The 21,257-nt window shown below is 39.9% G+C and overlaps 1 protein-coding gene across 2 annotated transcripts in view; it reads right to left on the bottom strand.

Moving 5' to 3' along the window:
- Positions 1-343: 343 nt before the first annotated feature.
- The window catches only part of LOC122071676, a gene marked incomplete at its 3' end in the record, with an annotated part of 38,413 nt that continues 17,499 nt past the window's right edge, over positions 344-21,257 (bottom strand). For both annotated transcript variants that reach the window (XM_042636062.1, XM_042636060.1), the window contains 3 exon segments: positions 344-427; positions 17,399-17,453; positions 19,272-19,341. In XM_042636062.1, the coding sequence (XP_042491996.1) occupies positions 344-427; positions 17,399-17,453; positions 19,272-19,341 (209 nt within the window).

The raw sequence follows: 21,257 nt of genomic DNA, 5'->3' as shown, positions 1-21,257 counted from the left end.
TTGGGGGGGGGTGGGGGTGGGGGGGAGGGGGGTGTACATATGTAATGGCAAACAAAAATAATTCTCTATTGACAGAATTCATAACTGTATAAATTTATTGAATTTGCTGTTGAGAAAATAAACAAAAAAATCATTATACTCAAGAAATATAACCCAGTTTACAACCTAAAGGCAAAACAACATTTCACTCTAACAAGGATATGGATAGCATTTAAAAGTACTCCAGTGTTAGTAAAAATAGGTTTTAGTCAAAGAAAGTAATCAAAGCAAATTAACTCTTAGGCAGTTAGGACAACTAATAATTCATCTCAACAAACACCATCACTATGAGAAATCCACATACTGCTCCATGCGCTGCTTGTTGCTGATCACAATCAGATGTCACAACCCAGACTTTTGGGCAACCATCCTCCTTCAAAGCTATAACCTGTGCAAATAGAGATGATGCATTGTAATTAAATAATAATCATAGTATTTACAGAACCAATATTTTTCTAAAATGGATTCAATGCTGGATCATTCATGCCCAGTGGTCGGAGATCTGAAAGATCTGATAACCCAGCCAATAAACCAACCAAGAATATTCACTCAGAACACCACTTGGATTTACAGTCCAAACACAGTCAGACTCCAGCCAATTTCCGAGTCCAACAGTTATTTAAAGCAATAAACAGACATCATCCGGCTTAGATGTAGATGTTAAAGAGGGTGTATAGTTATTCTTGAGGGTATACTTCTTTTTCCTTTTCTTTTTCTTTGTTCTTTTTGGGTGAATAATAAATTCATTACCAAGAATAAAGAGGGAAAGAATATAGAGCCCCAAGGGGAGGAAAAGAAAATAAATACAAGTGATGCAAGCCTCAAGATGGGCTGCTGAAGCTAACGGATTGGGAGAGTCAACTACATGAGCTCAAACAGAAGCACAATATGTGCAGAAAATTCAGTTCAGAATGACCTCAGTAAAAAAACGATATCTTGCTTAATTAATGTCGGAATGACTTGATTACAAAGCTTACTGAACAAGGACTCTTGGCCCTACAACTTTGATGACAAAGGTTTTCTCAGATAACCACTGTAAGGTGCTCAAAATAGTTCACCAAGTTGTTGCACAAACCAAGACAGGATTCTGAAAATAAAATTAAATTGAAGAGATAGATGGGGGCCGAAATGCAACTCTTCTAGGATGATTGCAGCTCCAACGATGTCTTGCAACTCTTCTAGGACGCAAACAAAATAGAAAATTCCAACTCTTCTAGGATTTAATGAAATTTATTCAATGTTTCAAAGAAACTCTTATAGGTATCAAAGATGAACTCTTCAAGGTTCAAAAGAAATGCATTAAACAAATTCACCCAAAATCCACAAGTTTACGTGCTATCATAGGTGGCCTTTTATAGGCAAATAAATCTTAAATTCCCAGCTTCTACCCCTAAAATCCTAAGGCTGAGATTGCACAAGAGAAGAAAAGAAAAATGGTAGAGAAATTCCACTATCTTGGGTATTGCTGCAAAAGTTTGTGTTGTCCAAGGTCTTGATGCAACATCCAAGCTCCAAGGTTGAATCTTCGCATATGTGAGGTTTTTGCACTTTCCAAGACTAGCTCAAATGCCAAAGATAAGTTCACAAGTTGAGAAGTCAAAGGAGCTGAGCTGGAAATCCATTAAGGAAGCTAAAGGGATAGTCCAACATAGGAACAAGTGAGCTGACTAGTTCTTGCACAAGTTGGACTGAACCGAGCTAGGCTGGCCTCATTGGCTAGTTCTCCCTTGGTCCTATGGTGTAAGACTAGCTCTTAAGCCACCCTTGCAGACCTTTATACAATTGGACCTCCGTAGCACCTTAGGGTTATCACATTGGTCTTCAAATATTTCGGCCAAGTTAACTGGGCCTACATCAACAAGGTGAAATAACCTAGAGGGGGGTGAATAGATTATACTAGTGGAATTTTAACTCTTTTCGAAGTACTGTCCCAAGTGTGATTCTAAATAAGAAATGCGGAATAAAATAGAACAAGTACAATCACACAACACCGAGAATTATAGTGGTTCGACTCAATCCGAGTCTAGTCCACTCCTTACAAGAATCTTTTTGTAAAGTATTCCACTAGTTCTCCCTTTCAGTACGGTAGGTAGGGAAGAAAACCTTTACAATATTTTTATGGATAAGAGTATCCTTACAAATCCCCTTTACAGGCAGAGAGGCGCCTTTACAATCTCTTTTGGAGGTAGAGAAACACCTTCCTCTTTTTAGGATAAGAGAATCCTTATAACCCTAAGTACAGTCTAGAATTATAAAAATAGAAGAAAAAAAATGAGTAGTGGAATAAGAGGAATACCTCAAGTGTGGTGCAAATGATAAGAATGAGAGATGAATAATGCATTTTTTGTAAAGTCCTCTCTTATGGCTTTGACTTGCACAGGAGAGAGTGGAGGACTTGATTGAGACTTGAACTTTTTGTTGGGATTAGAAGAATCGAACAGCTCAAGTAGGATAGAATAATCTTAATGACTTTGGAATGCTTACAATAATGCTCTTGTTGTTCGTTCTTAATTCATATTTAATTAAGAGCAGCGAGGGTATTTATAGGTGAGCTTAGTGAAGCATTTTAGGCAAGAAATCAGGTTCTAACGGTCGTATTCTGGGATCACCGGTCAACCGGGACTTTCTACCGGTAGACCGGAAAGAGCCGTTGTGGTAGAAAACTAGCCGTTGGAGCTTTTCCAAGGAGGCACGGTCGACCGGGACTTTCCACCGGTCGACCAGCTATGGTCTCGGACAGTTCCGGTTGACCGGTACTTCTATCCGGTCGACCGCCAGCTTGACAAATTCTGTTATGCCAGAATTCTATCATACTGACCTATCGTCACTCATCAGTGATTTGATCATAACTTTTTGGTCCAACCTCGGATTAAGATTAACCAGAAACTAGTTGTGTTGGAATCGTGACTCGATTTCCTACAACTTTTATGGAGGGTCCATTTCCTGATACCAACTCTAAGGTTACCCAAAATGCCCTTGAGTCAGGTCAATCTGTTTTCACAGAGTTTTACTAGAGCACATTGTATTCTACTACCTAAGGTCATTTTAGTATGATGCATAAAGTGCACGCATATGCAATGTGTATACAAATTACAAAATATATTCTCTATCCTATGGTCTTCATCTTGGGTCTTGATGTCTTCATCTTCGGTCTTGAATGTCTTTATTATCTTGGGTCTTGAATGTCTTTAAGCTTCAAGGTCATGTCTACATGAGTTCAAACCTTGATGTCTTGATTCAACCCTTCTAAGTGTTTCTTCAAACTAATTATACTTTCTTCAGGCTAATCACATTTTATCAAACCACGTTAAAGACGTATGTTTTTTTGTTAACACCAAAACATATTAAGGAGTGTGGACATGTCTCCCAACACAAGGCAAGCCACAATCGGCCAAGGAAGGCCAGCTAAAACACAACCAAACTAGGGGAGGGGGAAGAAGGATGGAGGGGGGGAGACCCTAGGAAACAACCATAAACATGTTCCTTGGGGAATCATGAATTGGATAAGGGGAAAACATATTGAGCTTAGTGCTAACATCAAAATTGATAACATTCTAAATCTAATCAAAACAGCGGGAGTTAGAATTCCATCTACGAAGATTTCTTTCTATCCAGATGTGGTTGATGTAGGCACAGAAGGCAAGCTTTCTAATAATGTCACAGATAGTAGAACCAGCAAAATTCATGTCAACCCAAATCCATTCTCTGCAAAGGGGAAGGATATGTCTCCTTCCAAGCCAACCATAGTTTTTAAGGCGGTAAGGCGACGGAGGCGTTTGAGGGTATTTCGGAGCGCCTTAGGATCATAAAGCGTCGCCTTATCGACTAAAGCATTCCTGTGTAATTTTTTTTATAAAACCAATATATTTGGCTCAAATCCTAGTTGAATCCTATTACTTATATGTTAAATAAATATTAAAGGTTCATATTCATACCAATGTAAGATATTCATCAAGAAAACAAATCAATAAAGTGAATAAACTAAGTTCATCTTCATCAATCATAAATATAAATATCATAATATATGAACATAATTATAAATACAAATTATGAAAAAAATTATAAATATAAAGAAAAGAAGACATAAAAAATATAAGTATTTATTATACTTACCTCTATGATGCCAAAATGGGTGCCTAAGCCCTAAGATCATCCACTATATTTCTACTCCTGTCAAAGAAGAATGAAGCTCACCGTTACCGGAGCAAAATGGTCGCCTGAATCAGTGGTTCTTCCTTGTTCCTTGATTCCTTCTCAAAGCCCTTTCTTAAAACCCTTGACAAAATCCAAACCCTGTTTGTGAATCGTGTTTTTGTTTTGTTTGATTTTTGGTGGAGTAAAGTTGATCCCATACATCTCAAGTGTTAACAAAACCATACACCTACCAATAAAAAATCTATATTTGGAATCTTCATCAAGTAATTTTAAAATATGTTTAAAAAAAAAAAAAACCATAAGGCGCTACTTCACGTAAGGCGGAGCAATGCCTTACCATCTCTAGACCGCATCAGCGCCAAGGCACTGGTAAGCCGACGCCTTAACAGCTCCTTAAAAACTATGAAGCCAACAGGAACTAAAGACTCTCTTCCAAACAATGGTAGTGAAGGGGAAGTTGAAGAAAAGGTGGCCAGGGTCTTCTAATCCATTGTAACAAAGACAGCAAGATAGAGAGACCTGGATGTGCCGACTAAGGATGAAGGATTAGATAGAGAGGCATTTGGAGAGGGTGCTCTAGGAACTAAAACTTTGGTGGGGATTATGACCAAAGAACCAAACAATCTTTTGCCAATGAGCTAAAGGATTGTGAGAATGAATAAGGTCCCAAGCTGAGGAGTTGAAGGTGCCCTAGGGCGAAGGCCACCAGATGACTCTATCAACCTTTACCCTATGCCCAAGGGGATAGGAGGGAGAGAAGATCAGATGTCCAAGAGGTGAAGGGAAGGAGGGGGAGACTAAGCCCCATTTGATATGATAGAAGCTACAGAGTCTCTATCCAAGCCAGAGGATTAGACTGTTTTGGCTCCGACAACAGAGAGGAGGATGCCAGAAGGATGCCAATTGTTGAGCTAGCGGGTGGTAGATATACCATCAAAGATGCAGGAATGGATGGCTTTGAGGGTAGTGGGACGAAGGCTGAGGATGTTATTCCAAACCCATAAAGCATTAGAACAGGGAGGGGGGAACAATCCAAAGGGCGTCCTTATGGAGAAGCATAGAGTAGGCCCAGGAAAGCCAAAATGCTATTATGCTAGGAAGCAAGCTCCAAATAAGCTTTAGGGTGCAAAGTTGACATCTTGGATTCTTCTCAGATCAAACCCTCCTTCCCACTTAAGAAGGTAAATAGAAGACCAACTGATAGGGTGGAGGAATTGAGCCAAGTCGACCCCTTTTCAAGGAAGATACACAACGGTTTCCGCAACCTTGATGATGGACTGGAGAAGCCAGAAGACTACAAACCAATAGATGCAATAGGATTCAAGGATGGGTCTGATAAGCTCTAAGCGACCCACATAGGAGAGGAGTTTACCTTTCCAGAGCTGCCTTTCACGAATGAGATCAAGCATGGGAGCAAGTGGTGGGCAATGAGCCTAGGACAAATTAGGGGAAGACCAAGGTATTTGACAAGGAGAGTTCCCAAGGAAAAACCCGAAATAACAATAAGAGAGGCTTTTAGGGAATCAGAGATCCTAGCCAGGAAAAGGTGGGATTTGAGGAGGATGATACAGAAGCTAGAAAGGCCCTCAAAGAGGTGTAGGGAAGATAGAATGGAATAAATGGAAAGAGGGTCAGCCTTAGAGAAAATCATAAGATCATTTGCAAAGGCTATAAGGGGGGAAGAGAAAGCTTGAATGGGCTTGTTCCAAGCTTCTCTGACTATAGGAATGAAATCCTTATAAAGGGTGCACAGGTCAAAAAACTTAAGGGCTTGGGACCAAAGGAAATGTAGGGATGAACAAAGATGGAAATGGGGTTATGGTCAGAAATACCGAGGAGACTAAATTGGCATAGGAGGACAGGAAGGAGAAAACCGAAGGTTCATTGACAGGAATATTGTCAAGTTTACACGCAATCCTACTGTTACCACTTCTCCTATTATGCCTGCTAAGCTTGCTCCCCAACCATCTGAGGTCCTGCATATTGATGTCCTAAAGGCAATCATTAAATGTGTCGACAGAGGAGGAATCTAGGGGGACCTCTATACTTCTCATGAGAGCAGCTCTGACAACATTAAAATCCCCCAAGACCCTAAGGGAGGGAGTCGTTCTTAACGGCAGTGGAATGGAGGTTATCCCAAAGCTAGATTTTGTCAGTGGCACAATTAAAGGCATAAACCACAGTAAAAGCAAGCTGGAAAGAATTTTAGTGATCATAAATGATAAGATGATGCATTGAGAGAAGAAGGTTGATGAGACTTGGAAATTTACGAGGTTCCAGAGTATCCATATGCGGCCAAAGGGGTTGAAGGGGTAGTTGGAGATAAGGGACCAAGAGGGGACAATGGAGGAGGCAATATGAGAGGCTTTGGCTTCAAGAACTCTAGTTTCAAGAATACAACATAAGTTAAAATGAGAGGATTTAAGGCAGGAAAGCACTTCACCTTGCTTAGCCAAGGAGTTGAGGACACAGATGTTCCAAATAGACCACTGGTTCATTTTGAGGATGTGTGAGAGGCAAGAACCGCTATTTGGAGTTGGATGAGACAAAGGCCTTGTGGGAGGGTACTCGTTCTTACATTGAGGTTGGAGGGAGGTTGGAATTATGGAACATCAGATTTTCTTACAAACTTCCTGGTGGGTCAATTTATTACATTGAACTAGACAGTTAGTACATAGAGAGTTGCATGTCAATGAAATACTCCTCCAAGGTTATGGTCACATAATTATAGGAAGCCATATGCAATGTATAAAGTATCTGTTAAAATATGTAATTTATATGCGATGGGGGCACATTGAAGTCTTTCCCACTAAGTAGAGTTGGTTAGAGGGGCATACTTGTATTTTTTGCTTCTCTTATTTCATTATAAATAGACAACTTTGGGGTGAAGAGTTAATACAACCAAGCATTCAGCCCTAGTGTTGTTGTTAACATGGTATCAGAGCCTCCAAATCTGATATAGAACTAGAATCACAAGAGACCCTAATCCCAGGCAGGATCTCAAAATCTGGCTGAATAGGGTGAAATTCGATAACTCACAAACTGTGGCTCAGATGGAGCTGAAACTTGGAGTAGATGAAGGTCCTATATGAGTCAACAAACCCTCAAAAGATGAGACAATTCCGATAGCTGGTTGGGAAGTTATGCTCGAAGAATGAAAAAGGAAATTTTATGAAAGTTCTCAGTAGCAGCTTCAAGCTGAACTTCCGGTCTTCAAATAACTCTCAAACACTCTTTCACAAAGGCTAAACAGAAAATAAGAAAGAAAAAAAGAGAAATTGATTGATGGTTGAAAAGGGGGAAGAAGAAGGTTAGGTTTTGGGCATCTCACCCAATTGCATCCCACAGCACAACAGCATAAGCCATCTTTTTTTTTTTTTTTTAACTCAAATCTCTCCACACTACAAACTGGAAGTGGGACCCATATTGGTTGCTATTCATGTGGGTACTGTTCACGTGAATAGTAACTCGTGAACAGTAAAAACTATTTTTTTCCCTGAAGTTGATTCTCAATCCACTTCTTCTCAGGCTTTGATCTACATCAACTCGCCCCGTTTTTAAAAAAACTCGACCTCGAGTTTTGTATAGTTTAAGGACAATCTTGGCATGGTGCACATCTAGTTTCAGCCCAAAACAATACTCCGGTAGCTCACGGGTGTTTAGAACAAAGTCTTGGAGTTGTGGCTCTCGCTCTTCGAAAAATTCAGGCTGCATAATGAACTCAACATGATCAAATTTAAAATCAGGTTTGTCATTGACCACTGTATCCAAAAAAATTTCATCTGGCACATTTTTTATCTCCTCTTCAAACTCTGGAGCAACATCAATCTCGTCGGGTTTCTCTTGGTGGTCGTCTATAGTCAAGTTAGTCATCTTTGCTTCGAATCCCTCAACATAGACCTCTTTGGGAGGACTATTTATTTCTTGCTCTACCTCCTTAAAAATTTCTTTTGTCATGGAAGCAACCTTTGGAGGTGGACGGTAGAAGAGACCAAACTTGGCGTCAATCTTCTTCTCAAGAGCAACCATACGATCTGATAATTTCATCACCTCCTTGTAGAGATCGTTTATGCTAGCCATGGTAGGCTCTCATACCAAATAATGTATAACTAGAATCATAAGTGATCCTAATCCTAGGCAAGATCTCAAAATTTGGATGAATAGAGAGAAATTTGATAACTCACAAACCGTGGCTCAGATGAAGCAGAAACCTAGGGTAGAAGGTCCTATAGGGTCAACAAACCCTCAAAAGATGAAACAATTCTGATGGCTGCTTGGAAAGTTATGCGCAAAGAATGGAAAGGAAACTTTATGGAAGTTCTCAGTACAGCTTCAAGCTGAACTTCCGGTCTTCAAATAACTCTCAAACACTCTCTCACAAAGGCTAAAACAGAAAATAAGAAAGAAGAAAAGAGAAATTGATGGAGTGTTGAGAAGGGGGAAGAAAAAGATTAGGTTTTGGGCATCTCACCTAGGGGTTGGGGCATCTCACCCAACTGCTCACCCAACTGCATCCCACAGCACAACAACATAAGCCATCTTTTTTGTTTAACTCAAATCTCTCCACATTACAAGCTGGCAGTGGGACCCATATTGATTACTATTTATGTGGATACAGTTCACGTGAACAATAACTCGTGAAAAGTTAAAAAAAAAAACTCCTTTTTTTCCTAAATTTGATTCTTAGTCCTTTTCTTCTCAGGCTTTGATCTGCATCATTCTCCCTCTTCTTTCCCTCTTCTATCGCAGCCCACCTTTCACCTTTCTTCTCTCATCTTCCACCTTCTCTTCTTCAATTCTTCATTTGACCTTCTAAACCCTAAAAGGCAGCACTAATGAGGTGATTCTTATGAATCTAGTTGCAGCCCTATATCTCACCTCAATGAGATAAAACCCAAAACCCTGCAAGAATCAAGTGGAGTGGTGTTCCCCTTCGGGGATTTTTTATTCTTCCTTTTGGAGATTGAGTCTATCTCAAACATTGAAGATCAAGTCTCCCCCTCAAAAAGATCAAGCATTGCACCTATTGGAAGCATCAATCATTGCTTGCAAGATGATGAACACTATATCCCCATCTACGATTTCAAGATTTAGGGTTTTCCAAAACCCCGACTCCATCAATTTCAGCTTTCCCCTTTTCAGAAGAATCTAATTTTTTTAGTAGTTTTTCACCACCTTTACAAGAGAACTCGATCCAAGTTTGAGCAAGTTATGACAGCTGGTTTTGAAGATATTGGATTTCTCCCTATCTAGGTTGATATTTCTACCCACTTTCTTCTATCATCATGTCTGAGGTAACTTCTGCAAATTCAAGCACTGATGGACAAGGTTGCAATGAGTACCTCCCTTTTGCTGCTACATCTATCAAGTTTGAGGGGACCAATTATGTGATATGGTCTAGACCTTCTTACTTGACCATTGTTGGTCGTTGCCTTACAGGACACATTATTGGGACTTCTATGAAGCCATCTGAAACATGTACTCCTCAAGAAAAATGGGCATCCAGTGACTCTCTAGTTATGTCTTTTTTAACAATTCCATGCAACCAATATTGCTAGAGGGTACTTCTTGTTGGATACTGCTACTCAGACGTGGACTGCTACAAAGGATACCTATGGTCAGGTTGGGAATGATGCTCAAGTGTATGAACTCCATAAGAAAGTTCAAGACAACACTTAGTTATCTATCTCCCAATATTATGCTGAGCTCCGTAGTCTATGCGAAGAGCCTGATCACTATGCTAATACCACCAACCCATCAGTGCCACCGATATTACTCCTTACTGGAAACATGTCGAAAAAATCAAAATTTATGACTTTCTGGCTGGTTTGAATGTTGAATACGATCAGTTCCTGTTCAAATCCTCAGCAAATCATCATTTCCTACACCGGAGCAGTCTTATGCCTTGGTTCATAATAAAGATGCCCGTCAGGCTGCCATGCTCCATCCTCCTACTGCTGATAGATCTGCATTATAGACTGGCTCAGGTCATACTCACGTATATGAAGGGTCTTCTCACACTGGTGATACCTTAAAGGAGGTTACCAAATGAGAGCACTGTCAGAAGCCGTGCCACACCAAAGCTACATGCTAGAAATTTCATGGTAAACCTGCTGATTTTGAGGCCAAACGTGGTCGTGGAAAATCCAAGAACAAGGCTTAATCACACTGAGACAACTATTATACTCACTACCGATGTTGGTCTCTCCCAAAAAGAACTCTAGGCTTGCTATCATATGTTAAAGGCTTCTACTCCTACCACTTCTTCCACTCCTTCAGGTTCCAACTTTGTTCATTCAGGTATTTCATTTGGTGGTCACTGCGCATCGGTTGTCTCAAATCCATGGATCATAGACTCCGGTGCCACTGATCATATGACTATCTTTTCAAGCCTATTTCACCAGTATCTCCCACTTTAGGCAAAGATAAAGTTCGAGAGGCTGATGATTCCAGGATCATCACCTTATCCTTGCTTTGCATGTTCCCATTGTTACTACTAATCTTTTATCCATTAGTAGTCTTACTAAAGATTTGAACTGTAAAGTAACTTTTTTCCCCTTCCCATTGTGTTTTCCAGGATCTAGTAACAAGAAGACAACTGGATGTGGGAAGGTGCATGCATGGTGGTCTCTATTTGCTTGACAATGGTGGTCTTACCGATTGGGTCATCCTCCTCTAGGAACTTCATCCAGAGTTTTCCCCAAGTTAGTTTCAGAATGTAATAAAGATGAGTTTTCTTGTAAGGCCTATGTTTTAGCCAAACAAACTCATTCTACTTATTTACCTTTGAATAAAAGGGTTTCCCTTTTCCATATGATACATGCTGATCTGTGGGGTCCTTCTCGTCATACTTCAATTTATGATCATTGATGGTTTATGTCTTTTATTGACCATCATTCTCGCACTGCGTGAGTATACATGATACAACATAAGAGTGAAATGATCCCGTGTTTTTAGCTATTTCACAAAATGGTTCAAACTTAGTACAATGCCACTATGAAGGTCCTTCACAATGATAATGGCAATGAATACATGGAGGGTCAGCTCCAAAATTACCTTGTTGTTAATCAAATCATTCATCATACCAATTGTATTGACACTCCTGCTTAGAATAGAGTGGCAGAAAGAAAGAACGGCCATCTATTGGAAGTTGCTCGAGCCCTCATGTTTGCACGTCATGTCCCTTCTCAATATTGGAGTGGCGTTGTGCTCACTGTTGCCTACCTCATCAATAGTATGCCACTCAGATCCTTGATTCTCGTGCTCCTATTGCGGTTTTGCAAGATCTTCCTCGTATTGTTCCGCCAAAAATCTTTGGTTGTGTATGCTATACTCATGATACTCGATCCCTTGGTAAATTAGAACCCCATGGACTCCGTTGTATCTTTCTAGGGTACTCTGCTACTTAAAAGGGATACAAGTGTTATTATCCACCCTCTCGATGTACGGTGGTCAATATGGATGTTATCTTTCATGCATCGTTCTCCTACTATTCAACATAACCTCTGCAAAGGAAGTGTCCTAATGAAGATGTGTTGATGATCCTTAATGTTCCTCCTTCCATTGTTCCTAATTCCCTTCAAGTTCCTTCTCTTGCTTCTTTAAGTGAGAGTCAAGTTCAAAGGGAGGATGACAAAAATACTGTTGTTCCGACTCAGGGGGAGCTTACTCCAGTTCAGAAGACCATTTTGAGTTTCAAAGTAGATTGATTATCCAAATCTTCAGGTTTATCGTAGGGGTTGTCACCAGAAACAAGCAACTTCAGACCACCACTACCACTACAGCACCTATACCTATTCAATTTCCGCCCCTGGAGCTAGAGCCTATTACACCATCTGGTATCACTTCTCCTGAGTAACATATTGCCCTTCAAAAAGGCATTAGAACTTATACTTAACGCCCCATATCCCATATTTCTTATAACTCTCTCTAGTTCCTATCGTACTTTTGTTTCTTCTCTCTTTTAATCGTATTCCATAGATAAAAGAAGCCAACAATGATGCAAGAAATGAAAGCCTTACCAAAAAAAAAATGATACTTGGGATCTTGTGGTTCTTCCTCCCAGGGTAAGTGTGTATAAATGTAGTAAAACAAAAGGTGGATGGCATTGTGGACAGGTACAAAGCAAGACTAGTAGCTAAAGAGTTCACCCAAACATATTGGATCGATTACCAGGAGAATTTTGCTCCAGTTGCGAAATTAAATATTGTTCGGGTATTATTGTTATGTGTTGTGAATCAGGGATGGCATCTTCAACAACTTGATATGAAGAATGCTTTTGTCTATGGAGAACTTGATGAGGAAGTTTATATGGATATTCCACCAAGTTTCTGTTGTGACAAAACCCAAGGCAAAGTTTGCAAGTTGAAGCGTGCACTTTATGGGCTGAAGCGATCACCTCGAGCATAGTTCGAGAGGTTTCACAAGGCTATGATCTCTGTGGGTTATAGGCAAAGCAATGTTGGCCACACTTGGTTCATTGAAAGGCCTAGTGATAAAATCACCATTCTCATAGTCTACATGCATGATATTGTAGTAATTGAAAATGATGGTGATAAGGTCAACCGGTTGAAGTGTTTTCTCAGACAGCCGGACAGGAGTTCGAAATAAAAGATATTGGAAAACTAAGGTACTTTCTTGGGATTGAAGTTGTTCGTTCTTCAAAAGGCATCTTTCTCTCCCAAAGGAAGTATGTCCTAGATTTGCCATCTGAGACTGAATTACTAGGCTGTCATCCTTCTGATACAACTATGGATGCCAATACATGGCTCAAGGATAAGGAAGGAGAACCTATTGACAAGGTCATTATCAATAACTGGTGGGCAAGCTGATTTATCTCTCTCATACATGGCCTGATATTTCTGTTGTCGTGAGTCTTGTAAGTTAGTTCATGCACGACCCTTATTCTTCTCATATGGAGGTTGTCCTTCGCATTCTTTGGCACTTGAAGTCAGCTCCAAAGAAAGGGATCCTTTTATGTCCTCATGGTCATCTACGAAATTGAGGCTCACATTGATGCTGATTGGGCTGGATCTCTTGAACGAAAGTCCATTTCAGAATATTGTACCTTTATAGGAGGAAATCCAGTAAGAAAGCAAAATGTGGTAGCAAGATCCAATGTTGAAGCAGAGTTCCGTGCAATGGCACAAGGAAACTGTGGGTTGTTATGGCTTAGAAATTTGGTGTTCTTGTTCATCTCCCTACGATGTTATACTATGATAATAAGGCTGCGATTAGCATCATAACCCAATACAGCATGACCATCCCAAACACGTAAAGATTGATAGACATTTCATCAAGGAGAAGTTAGAAGATGGGCTGATTTTGTGTGCCCTTTGTGAAGTCTTGTGATCAGTTAGCTGATGTATTCACTAAGGGATTAGGGTAAAAGTTTTTCAACCTCTTTTAGTCAAGTTGGGCATATGTGACAACTATGCTCCACCTTGAGGGATAGAGTTAAAATATGTAAATAGAAATGTGATGGGGGCATTTGGGGGTTTTCCCTTCTACCAACTCTAATTAGTAGAGCCGGTTAGAGGGGGCATACTTGTATCTTTTGCCTCCCTTATTTCATTATACATAAACAGCTTGGGGTGGAGAGTTAATACAACCAAGCATTCAGCCCTAGTATTTCTGTTAACAGTATCCATACTTATCGGACTGATACATATCACGTCTCCAGGGCCCGATACGATACCTACCACTAAATCACTAAAAAAAAATTGTATCAAACTGTATCAAGCGTTTTGGTTGATACAACCTGAGACCATTGGATACCACTCAAGACAACAATACACAATGAAAAAACCTGTAAAACAGAGAAGAAGTAAGCGAGGGAAACCAAGAGATAAAATCATTGTTTGGAAATCGTATCTACTTCAATTAGAGCTTGGGAAATCCTTCCAAAACCAAAAGTGACCATAACCCTCAATCAAAACTAAGTTTAAGGATTAAACTTGAAGAAATCATGACTTGATGAAAACAACTCAAGGTATATGCCAAAATCCATCGATATATTGTGCATGTATTGGTTTTGATATTGTTGTTTTGCTATGAATCATATCTAAGGCCAAAAACGACCTATATGCATACATCAACTTTATTCAATTGCATGAATTTGTTGGGGGGGGGGGGGGGGGGATTTTTTTTTTAATTTTCCCCTAAAAGCAAAGAATTGCTTTTGTAGGAGAAATTTTGATTTTGTTGTGATATATGCATGATTATTGTGTGGGTTAATTACATGTTGAAGAGGAAGATGAGATCTAGGATCCATTGGATCAGAATTTTTTTATTTTAATTTTTTTACATTAAAGCTGGGAAATTATATTAAAATGGGTAGAATTATACATTTAAATGCCCTTGCTGATGCAATCTACATTTAAATTGATTGCATTAGAATCTTGGTTTGGCATATAAACAGGCCATGTATCCCCGAATCCTTGGAAAATGAAGTGATGGCTCATTTCTACATGCGAAAGAGGTGGTTTTCATAGTTCCAGAAAGAAAGCATCTAGAGGGAGGTACAAGAAAGTGGTCTCTCCTAAACGGAAAACAAAGGAAGGAGAGGAGACGGACAAAAAACAGAAAGCGCTTTTGGGAGCACATATTTCAAGTGGTCCAGCTCCAAAAATGGGAAAACAGTGTTTCATGAAAAAATACTCCCTTTGGTCGGTTCTGATTACTGATGATAGGCATATTGTCTTGCCACTGTTGATAGAACCCTTTCCAGAAATAGAGGACAGGGAACCATCAGCAAGGCAAACCTTGTCTTTAACTGAACAAGGGGAATACTGAAAAAATAGACTAAAAGAGCTAGTCATGTGATCATGGGTACCGGAGTCAATTATCCAAGGATGAAAGACAACCGATGCACAATGAATACCAGAGTAAGCTAGATTGGAGTCAGAGGAAACCAGAGTGGATGTAAAGGCAAAAGCAAGTGCAGTGGAAGAATCCAATCTGGTCATCAAGCGTAAAAGCATAGGTAGCTCTTCCGGAGAAAGAGAGGAATTGGTACTAGAAGGTGCAGTGTCAGATGCCTTGGTGTGATGGGCAGCTTGGGAGGTCTTTCCACGACCTTTGCCTCATGAAGAGTTGGTAGGGCAGCCATGCAACTTCCAGCAGAACTCCTTGGTATGACGTTCCTTACCACAGTAGTCACACTTAACCAATTCCTTGTCAAAAGAGGAATGATCACTAGAACGAGTGGTGCCACTTTTAGGCTAAGTACTAGACTCTTTCTAAGGTTGAACGTTCCTGAGTAGAAGTCTATAACATAGCATTGCGATGACTGTCCTCTAACTGAATCAATGAATAAGAATGCTCCAAGGTAGGGAAAGGATCTCTATGAAGTACCTGGGCACGAATCTCATCGTACTCCACATTCAAACAACAACAATAACAACCATAACCTTATCCCAACTAAATGGGGTCAGCTACATGGATCTGATAGAAGCATAAATAGTAAGAGAGTAAAAGGAATTAAAGGGAATAAAAGACAAGTGAAGAAGTTAAAAAAAAAAAAGGGTAAAACACAGAAGTCAAGGCAGCATCTCAGGAACATCCCCCTAATAGGGATCGTCTACACGTCTTAGTCCTCCAAATAACTCTATCCGCGGTCATACTTGGGTTGAGTCCTAGCTTTTGCATATCTTTTCTTACCACTTCTCCTATAGTCATTTTAGGGCTGCCCTTTCCTCTTTTAGCTCCTTCTATTTGAATCTGGTCACTCTTCCCTACTGGTGCATCCATGGGTATGTACTCCACATTTAGACCAACCAAAAAAATCATAAACCCAAAACTTATCTTCCCATTTCTTGAAGCTAGTAACATCTGCAGTACAGGTTGCCAAAAAGGTGTCATACAAGTCTAGTTCCTGCTACAAAATACGCAACGTAGAATATTATGCTTGGTCTCATGAAGCTTCTTGTGCAGTTCAAAAACATGAGCATTATTCCCAACCTAAGAGTACGTGTCCTGAGCTGCCTTCCAAATCTTGGATGCAGAATCCAAGAGAAGATAACCCCAAGCAATCTGGGGCTGCATAGAGTTGATAAGAAAACCCATCACCACGGAGTAATAGGCTTCATAGTTTCGCCGGTAAGGTAACCCGCATAACCACATGAATCAATAGAGAGATAACAGGAATGAGACCACATCAGATAGTTCATAGTTGTTCCCATCCAATCTAACAGAATTAATAAGGAATGAAGGGAAGTCATTATGAGTCCATGACTTGTCCTTTCAATTCCATTTAATGCAATAGAGTCTTCCGACACAGTTACCACCTCAAAAAATATCACTCAGGCTGATGCACGAAACTTAGAACATACCATATGCAGAAGAGACAGTAACTGTGATCAATACCATATCAAAATCATAAGCGAAGTAGGGATGAAGCCTTAAAGGAGTCGATGACCATTAATGAACGCTTGCAAAAATCGATGGAGGGTTAAGAAAACCCTGACAGGAAATTTACTGAGGCTGAAAACACTGAGAAAGTCTATAAAAGCATAAGGGGTCTATCATATCATCTAGCAGGTAAGATCTGAGAGACCAAAGGGGAGGGAGAAGACCCTCAGTGGCCTAGGAAGGGCTCAATGAGAGTGGTTGTGAGGCGAGAGAGAGAGAGACAACATGAGCTTTCCCATGAATAGTGCAAAAGTCCTACCAAATTGGTAGGACTTTGAAAGTGAGTGGGGTGGGAATAAGTGGGGTGCAACATCACCAAACAAGAATACATATATTTAATGAGGTTGGTAGGAAGTTTCCCACACCACATAATCAAACACTCCTATTTGTGGGAGTTTGTGGGAAATTAGTACAAGTTTCCCACTCTTTTTACCTTTTCCACTTTTCTCTATCAAGCAAAAAGGGCCTTAGTGATTACCCAGACATTTCTTTGCAATTTCTTCATTCTTTTCCATCTATGAATTCTTTGTTTTTCTTTAGAGTTCTGAATACTTCTGAGTTTTAATAACTTTTGTATCCAAAAAAAAAAAAAAAAAAATAGATGTTTTAGAAAAAATAATCTCAACCTCACAGTTTTCCCCCAACCTAAAAACAAGTATAGAAGGAAAGAATTGTTCAAGTAATACAATTGGATTTCCCATGTTAACAGATCCAGATGCCATAATATAATAGCTACTATGAATTGAAGAAATGTATCCACTAGAATCCCTAGATGCCTTCAACAAACTTTTACCTCTTTCTCAATCCATGCATCAGCACATGAATCACCCGAGAATACTACATCAATCCTGCAAAACATTATTGGAAAGAAAAGTTTCAATGGTGAAACAATCAGCTGAAACCAGTTGACAGGTAACATCAACAATCTATAATATTTATAATGTCTCTACAGACTCACTAAAAAATACCCATTTCTTTGGGTTACCATCACAATATTATACACAAGACTCACAATTTTTGTCTAATTGGCAATTTTTTATCCCTAAAGAGTTATAATTTCAATCAATATTTTGCAAGAAATTGCAAAATGGCAAGCTTTTCAAGGACGAAAATATTGAGGAAAACATAAAATCACAGTCTAAAGCAGAGAGCCCTGTAATGTGTCCAGTGTATCATGTGCCCTTCCATCACCATGTCCTTCAGACTCTTGTCAATGTGTAGGAGCGGCACAACGACAATTCACTAAATGACCAATGTGAAATTTAAAGCGGGCTGATGTCAACTTTGAGAAATGTATCAAATGCTTAACATCCTCTTTCAGGGGCCTACAGTACTTTTTGTTCCGTTGCTGTAGAACCCAGACAATGTGGTCAGGGATCCACTAGTTAAGGCCCATCCCAAAAGGGCAAAGCAGTTCATAAAGGGTTTAAAATTCACTCTCATTGGATCATCGAAATAGTTTGATTGCATGGCAACCTAATTCTGCAAAATGTTAGTATTTGATTTGCAGATTCAGTTTTTTGCTGGGTCAAGCCTTCTTGCCAACAGATGTCTTTAAGGGCTGAGGTTTTTTATATGGGGTGGGGAAGGGGACCGAAATGAATGAATCTTATTAATCTGTTACATCTTTGCTGTTCTAGGCCACGTCTCCGCATTAAATGAGATCATTTCAAGTGTGACATACAATCAATATAGTTCACCTGCAGTATATCACACAATTTGGGGAGACAAGAGACCATCATTGTGTATGGCTGCTTGTGTAAGAAGTTACAAAGCCTCTAAATTCTCAACAGTCAATCTGCTGTCTGTTGAAATGTGTTCACTGGAAACAATATTGCTTTGGCTCACTCGACAGTTGGAAATTGATAGAAACTTCACTGGAAAAGTGGTTTCTTACAGAGTCATAAGTGGGAGTAAATTTTGCATAATCTTTCCAGCTTGACTCTTGAGAAAATTGGGATAATATTTTTAGGAGTAAATTTGGAATCAATAGAGGGCGGACCTCGGCACAACAGTAAGGTTAAGACTGCGTACATTATGACACTCCCCAAACCCCACAGTGGAGGGAGCCTCGTGCACTAGGTACGCCCTTTATAGATTCGGAATCAATGTGGAATTAATTCTCTCAAGGATGGATGTAAGTTGAAGAAGCAACGCCTCAAGCACAAGATGCAGTGCAGATAGGCCCCAAAAGAAATATCCTAGGTATGATGATTGTAGTAGCTGGCTGTCTGCAAACCTAATGTGAGGATGAGTACCATAGCAAAAGAGAAAACTATAACCAGTTCTCACCAGGAGAAGAAAAAGAAAAAGGAGAGGAGATGATGAATCCTGGAACTCGTTAATTGGCTGTGCTTGGCCACTTGATAGTGGCTCATTGTAGTTTACTCAATTCCATCAATAAAATGTAAGTATGTAACTTATCACAATAATGAATAAAAAATTTGTCAGCAACTGATCTATGATTTGAAATTTTCCTCAGATTAAAGTGCCAATTCCGTACCTGCTCTCCTCTACAGTAATATAAACAATCGATTTTACTGGCCAAAGGGCAAGCGAATGGATGTGTTTGTAAAGGAGCACTATATCACTATTCAATTAGAATATAGAACCAAAAAAAAATGATAACTAAGACAGATACATAAATTAGGCTAACAAAGCAGTACCCAGCAAAGGTCTCCTTGTGGGTAGGGAGCCCAGACATCATAGCATCAAAAACCACAACCACTTTCACCTCTGTAATATTTCATGAAAGGATGGAATGAGGCAGCTAAAACAACAGATAAATATTTAACAAATCAACTGTTCCAGTTTAATTCCTGATGCAAATAGATACTTGAGTATTAGACAACTTCAGGAAAACTCTCAACAAGCTATCGTGGACATTCCACAAAAAAAATGGGCTTAGAAATTTGTATAAGGTCTGACATACAGAGAAGATCATCAATTTGTATGCGCTCTATGCTAAACATGGTCCCTAACAATGCCTACGAAAGGCATCCAACAAAGGCATGACATGGAAATTAAACATCAGATGTTTGGCTACATAATGATCTCAAGCAAAAGTGGCAAGCAGTTCATGATCCTTCAGCGATTACTCCTGAGATTTAGGGTGCCAATTCAATGTTTATTTTATCAGTCATAACATGGGAAAAATGAATTATTAATTGAATTGTAGTTCACATTTTCTTGTTAGAATTACAGTTGTTTAGTATCTCCCAAAAAGGAAATCTCAAGCAATAAGATAGGTAAAAAGGTGAACAAACATATGCTTCACATTATCCAACTATGCTGAAAGAATACTGCCCAATTCGAGGGTGGAGAGGGAGGGAGAATAATGGAAAAAGATAACTCATAATTTTTGTCGACACTTTACAAAAAAAGAAAAAAAAATAGTGAAGATCACATAATATGATAATAATAATAATTGTGAATGCAAAAAATAGGCCATTTAATAAGAAAAGGAACTCCCTTCTTACAAGTTACAACACACAATTAAAACAGAAAAATATCATTATATGGAAGTAGCGTCTTCTGTAGTGCTGATTAAAAAGGAAAAGGAAAAGAAAGGAGGTATCGGCATGAGATGAAGCTTGCATTTTCTTTTTTATCAAATGACGAAAAACAAGCCAACCCCACCCCTCCTTGAGACCATGCCTTAAAACCTTTCTATGAATCATCCACCGCCGGCGACTTCTGCCGTCGGTATCCCGGTTCCTCCGGTCGGCATCTCCTCTTCTCAACCTAATAACCCCTCTCCTTTTCCCGACAACCGCACCTGGAGCACTGTCGTCTCCTCCCCCCCCCCCCCCTTCTGCACCCTCCCCCTCCTCCCACATCCCTCCTACCGCTGGTCACACCCTGTTTTTTCACCCTTCAGCCATCCTTGACTCCTCCCCCATCGGCCTCTGTCCGCCTGGCCACCTTGATGATGAAATCCAAAAATGGAAGAACTGTGTTATTTGCTCTTTCCTGGGCAGCAGACCCCCTTTTCCATTGTTAAATCGTCCCTCTTAAATCCAGGGAAGCCGGTTTGCTCCTTGTCCATCTTCATGCTTGACATTGGGACTTTTATCTTCAACTTCGACTCCGATTCCGACAAAGCTGCTGCCATTGACGGTGGTCCCCGGTATGTAGGGAAGAAACCAATTTTTTGAGACAATGGGATCCTCACTCTTCATTTGCTAGATCCGATCCTGTCTCCATTCCACTGTGGGTAATCCTTCCCAATCTCCCCCTCCACTTCTGGTGTATCAAGGGACTAAGCCTTGTCGGATCCATCATTGGCAAACCCTTATACTCGGATAATCGTACCAAAGCCATGGACTGACTCTCATTTGCTCATATTTGCATCGAAGTTCAGGCTGACCATGATCTTACTTCATCGGTTCCAATCACTGACAGAGAACGTCATACATTCATTCAGGAAGTCCAATACGATTCGGTTCCCCCCGTCTGCTCCTCCTGTAAATGCTTTGGTCACAAAACCATTCAGTGTATGAAATCCACAGCGTCTGATATAACCCAAGATATTACTCAAGGCATTTCCGGCAATGAAGCTCCTTGTCACCAATGGTCCCTCCGGCATAGCTCAGTTAAACCTTTTCAAAGAAATATCTTCAAAAAAAAAGAAAAAAAAAATAAAAAAAAAA

The sequence above is a fragment of the Macadamia integrifolia genome, unplaced genomic scaffold (genome assembly GCF_013358625.1).
Source record: "Macadamia integrifolia cultivar HAES 741 unplaced genomic scaffold, SCU_Mint_v3 scaffold_56A, whole genome shotgun sequence".
Taxonomy (NCBI): domain Eukaryota; kingdom Viridiplantae; phylum Streptophyta; class Magnoliopsida; order Proteales; family Proteaceae; genus Macadamia; species Macadamia integrifolia.
The sequence above is the reverse complement of the archived record's forward strand: the minus strand, read 5'-3'. Positions and strand labels throughout refer to the sequence as shown.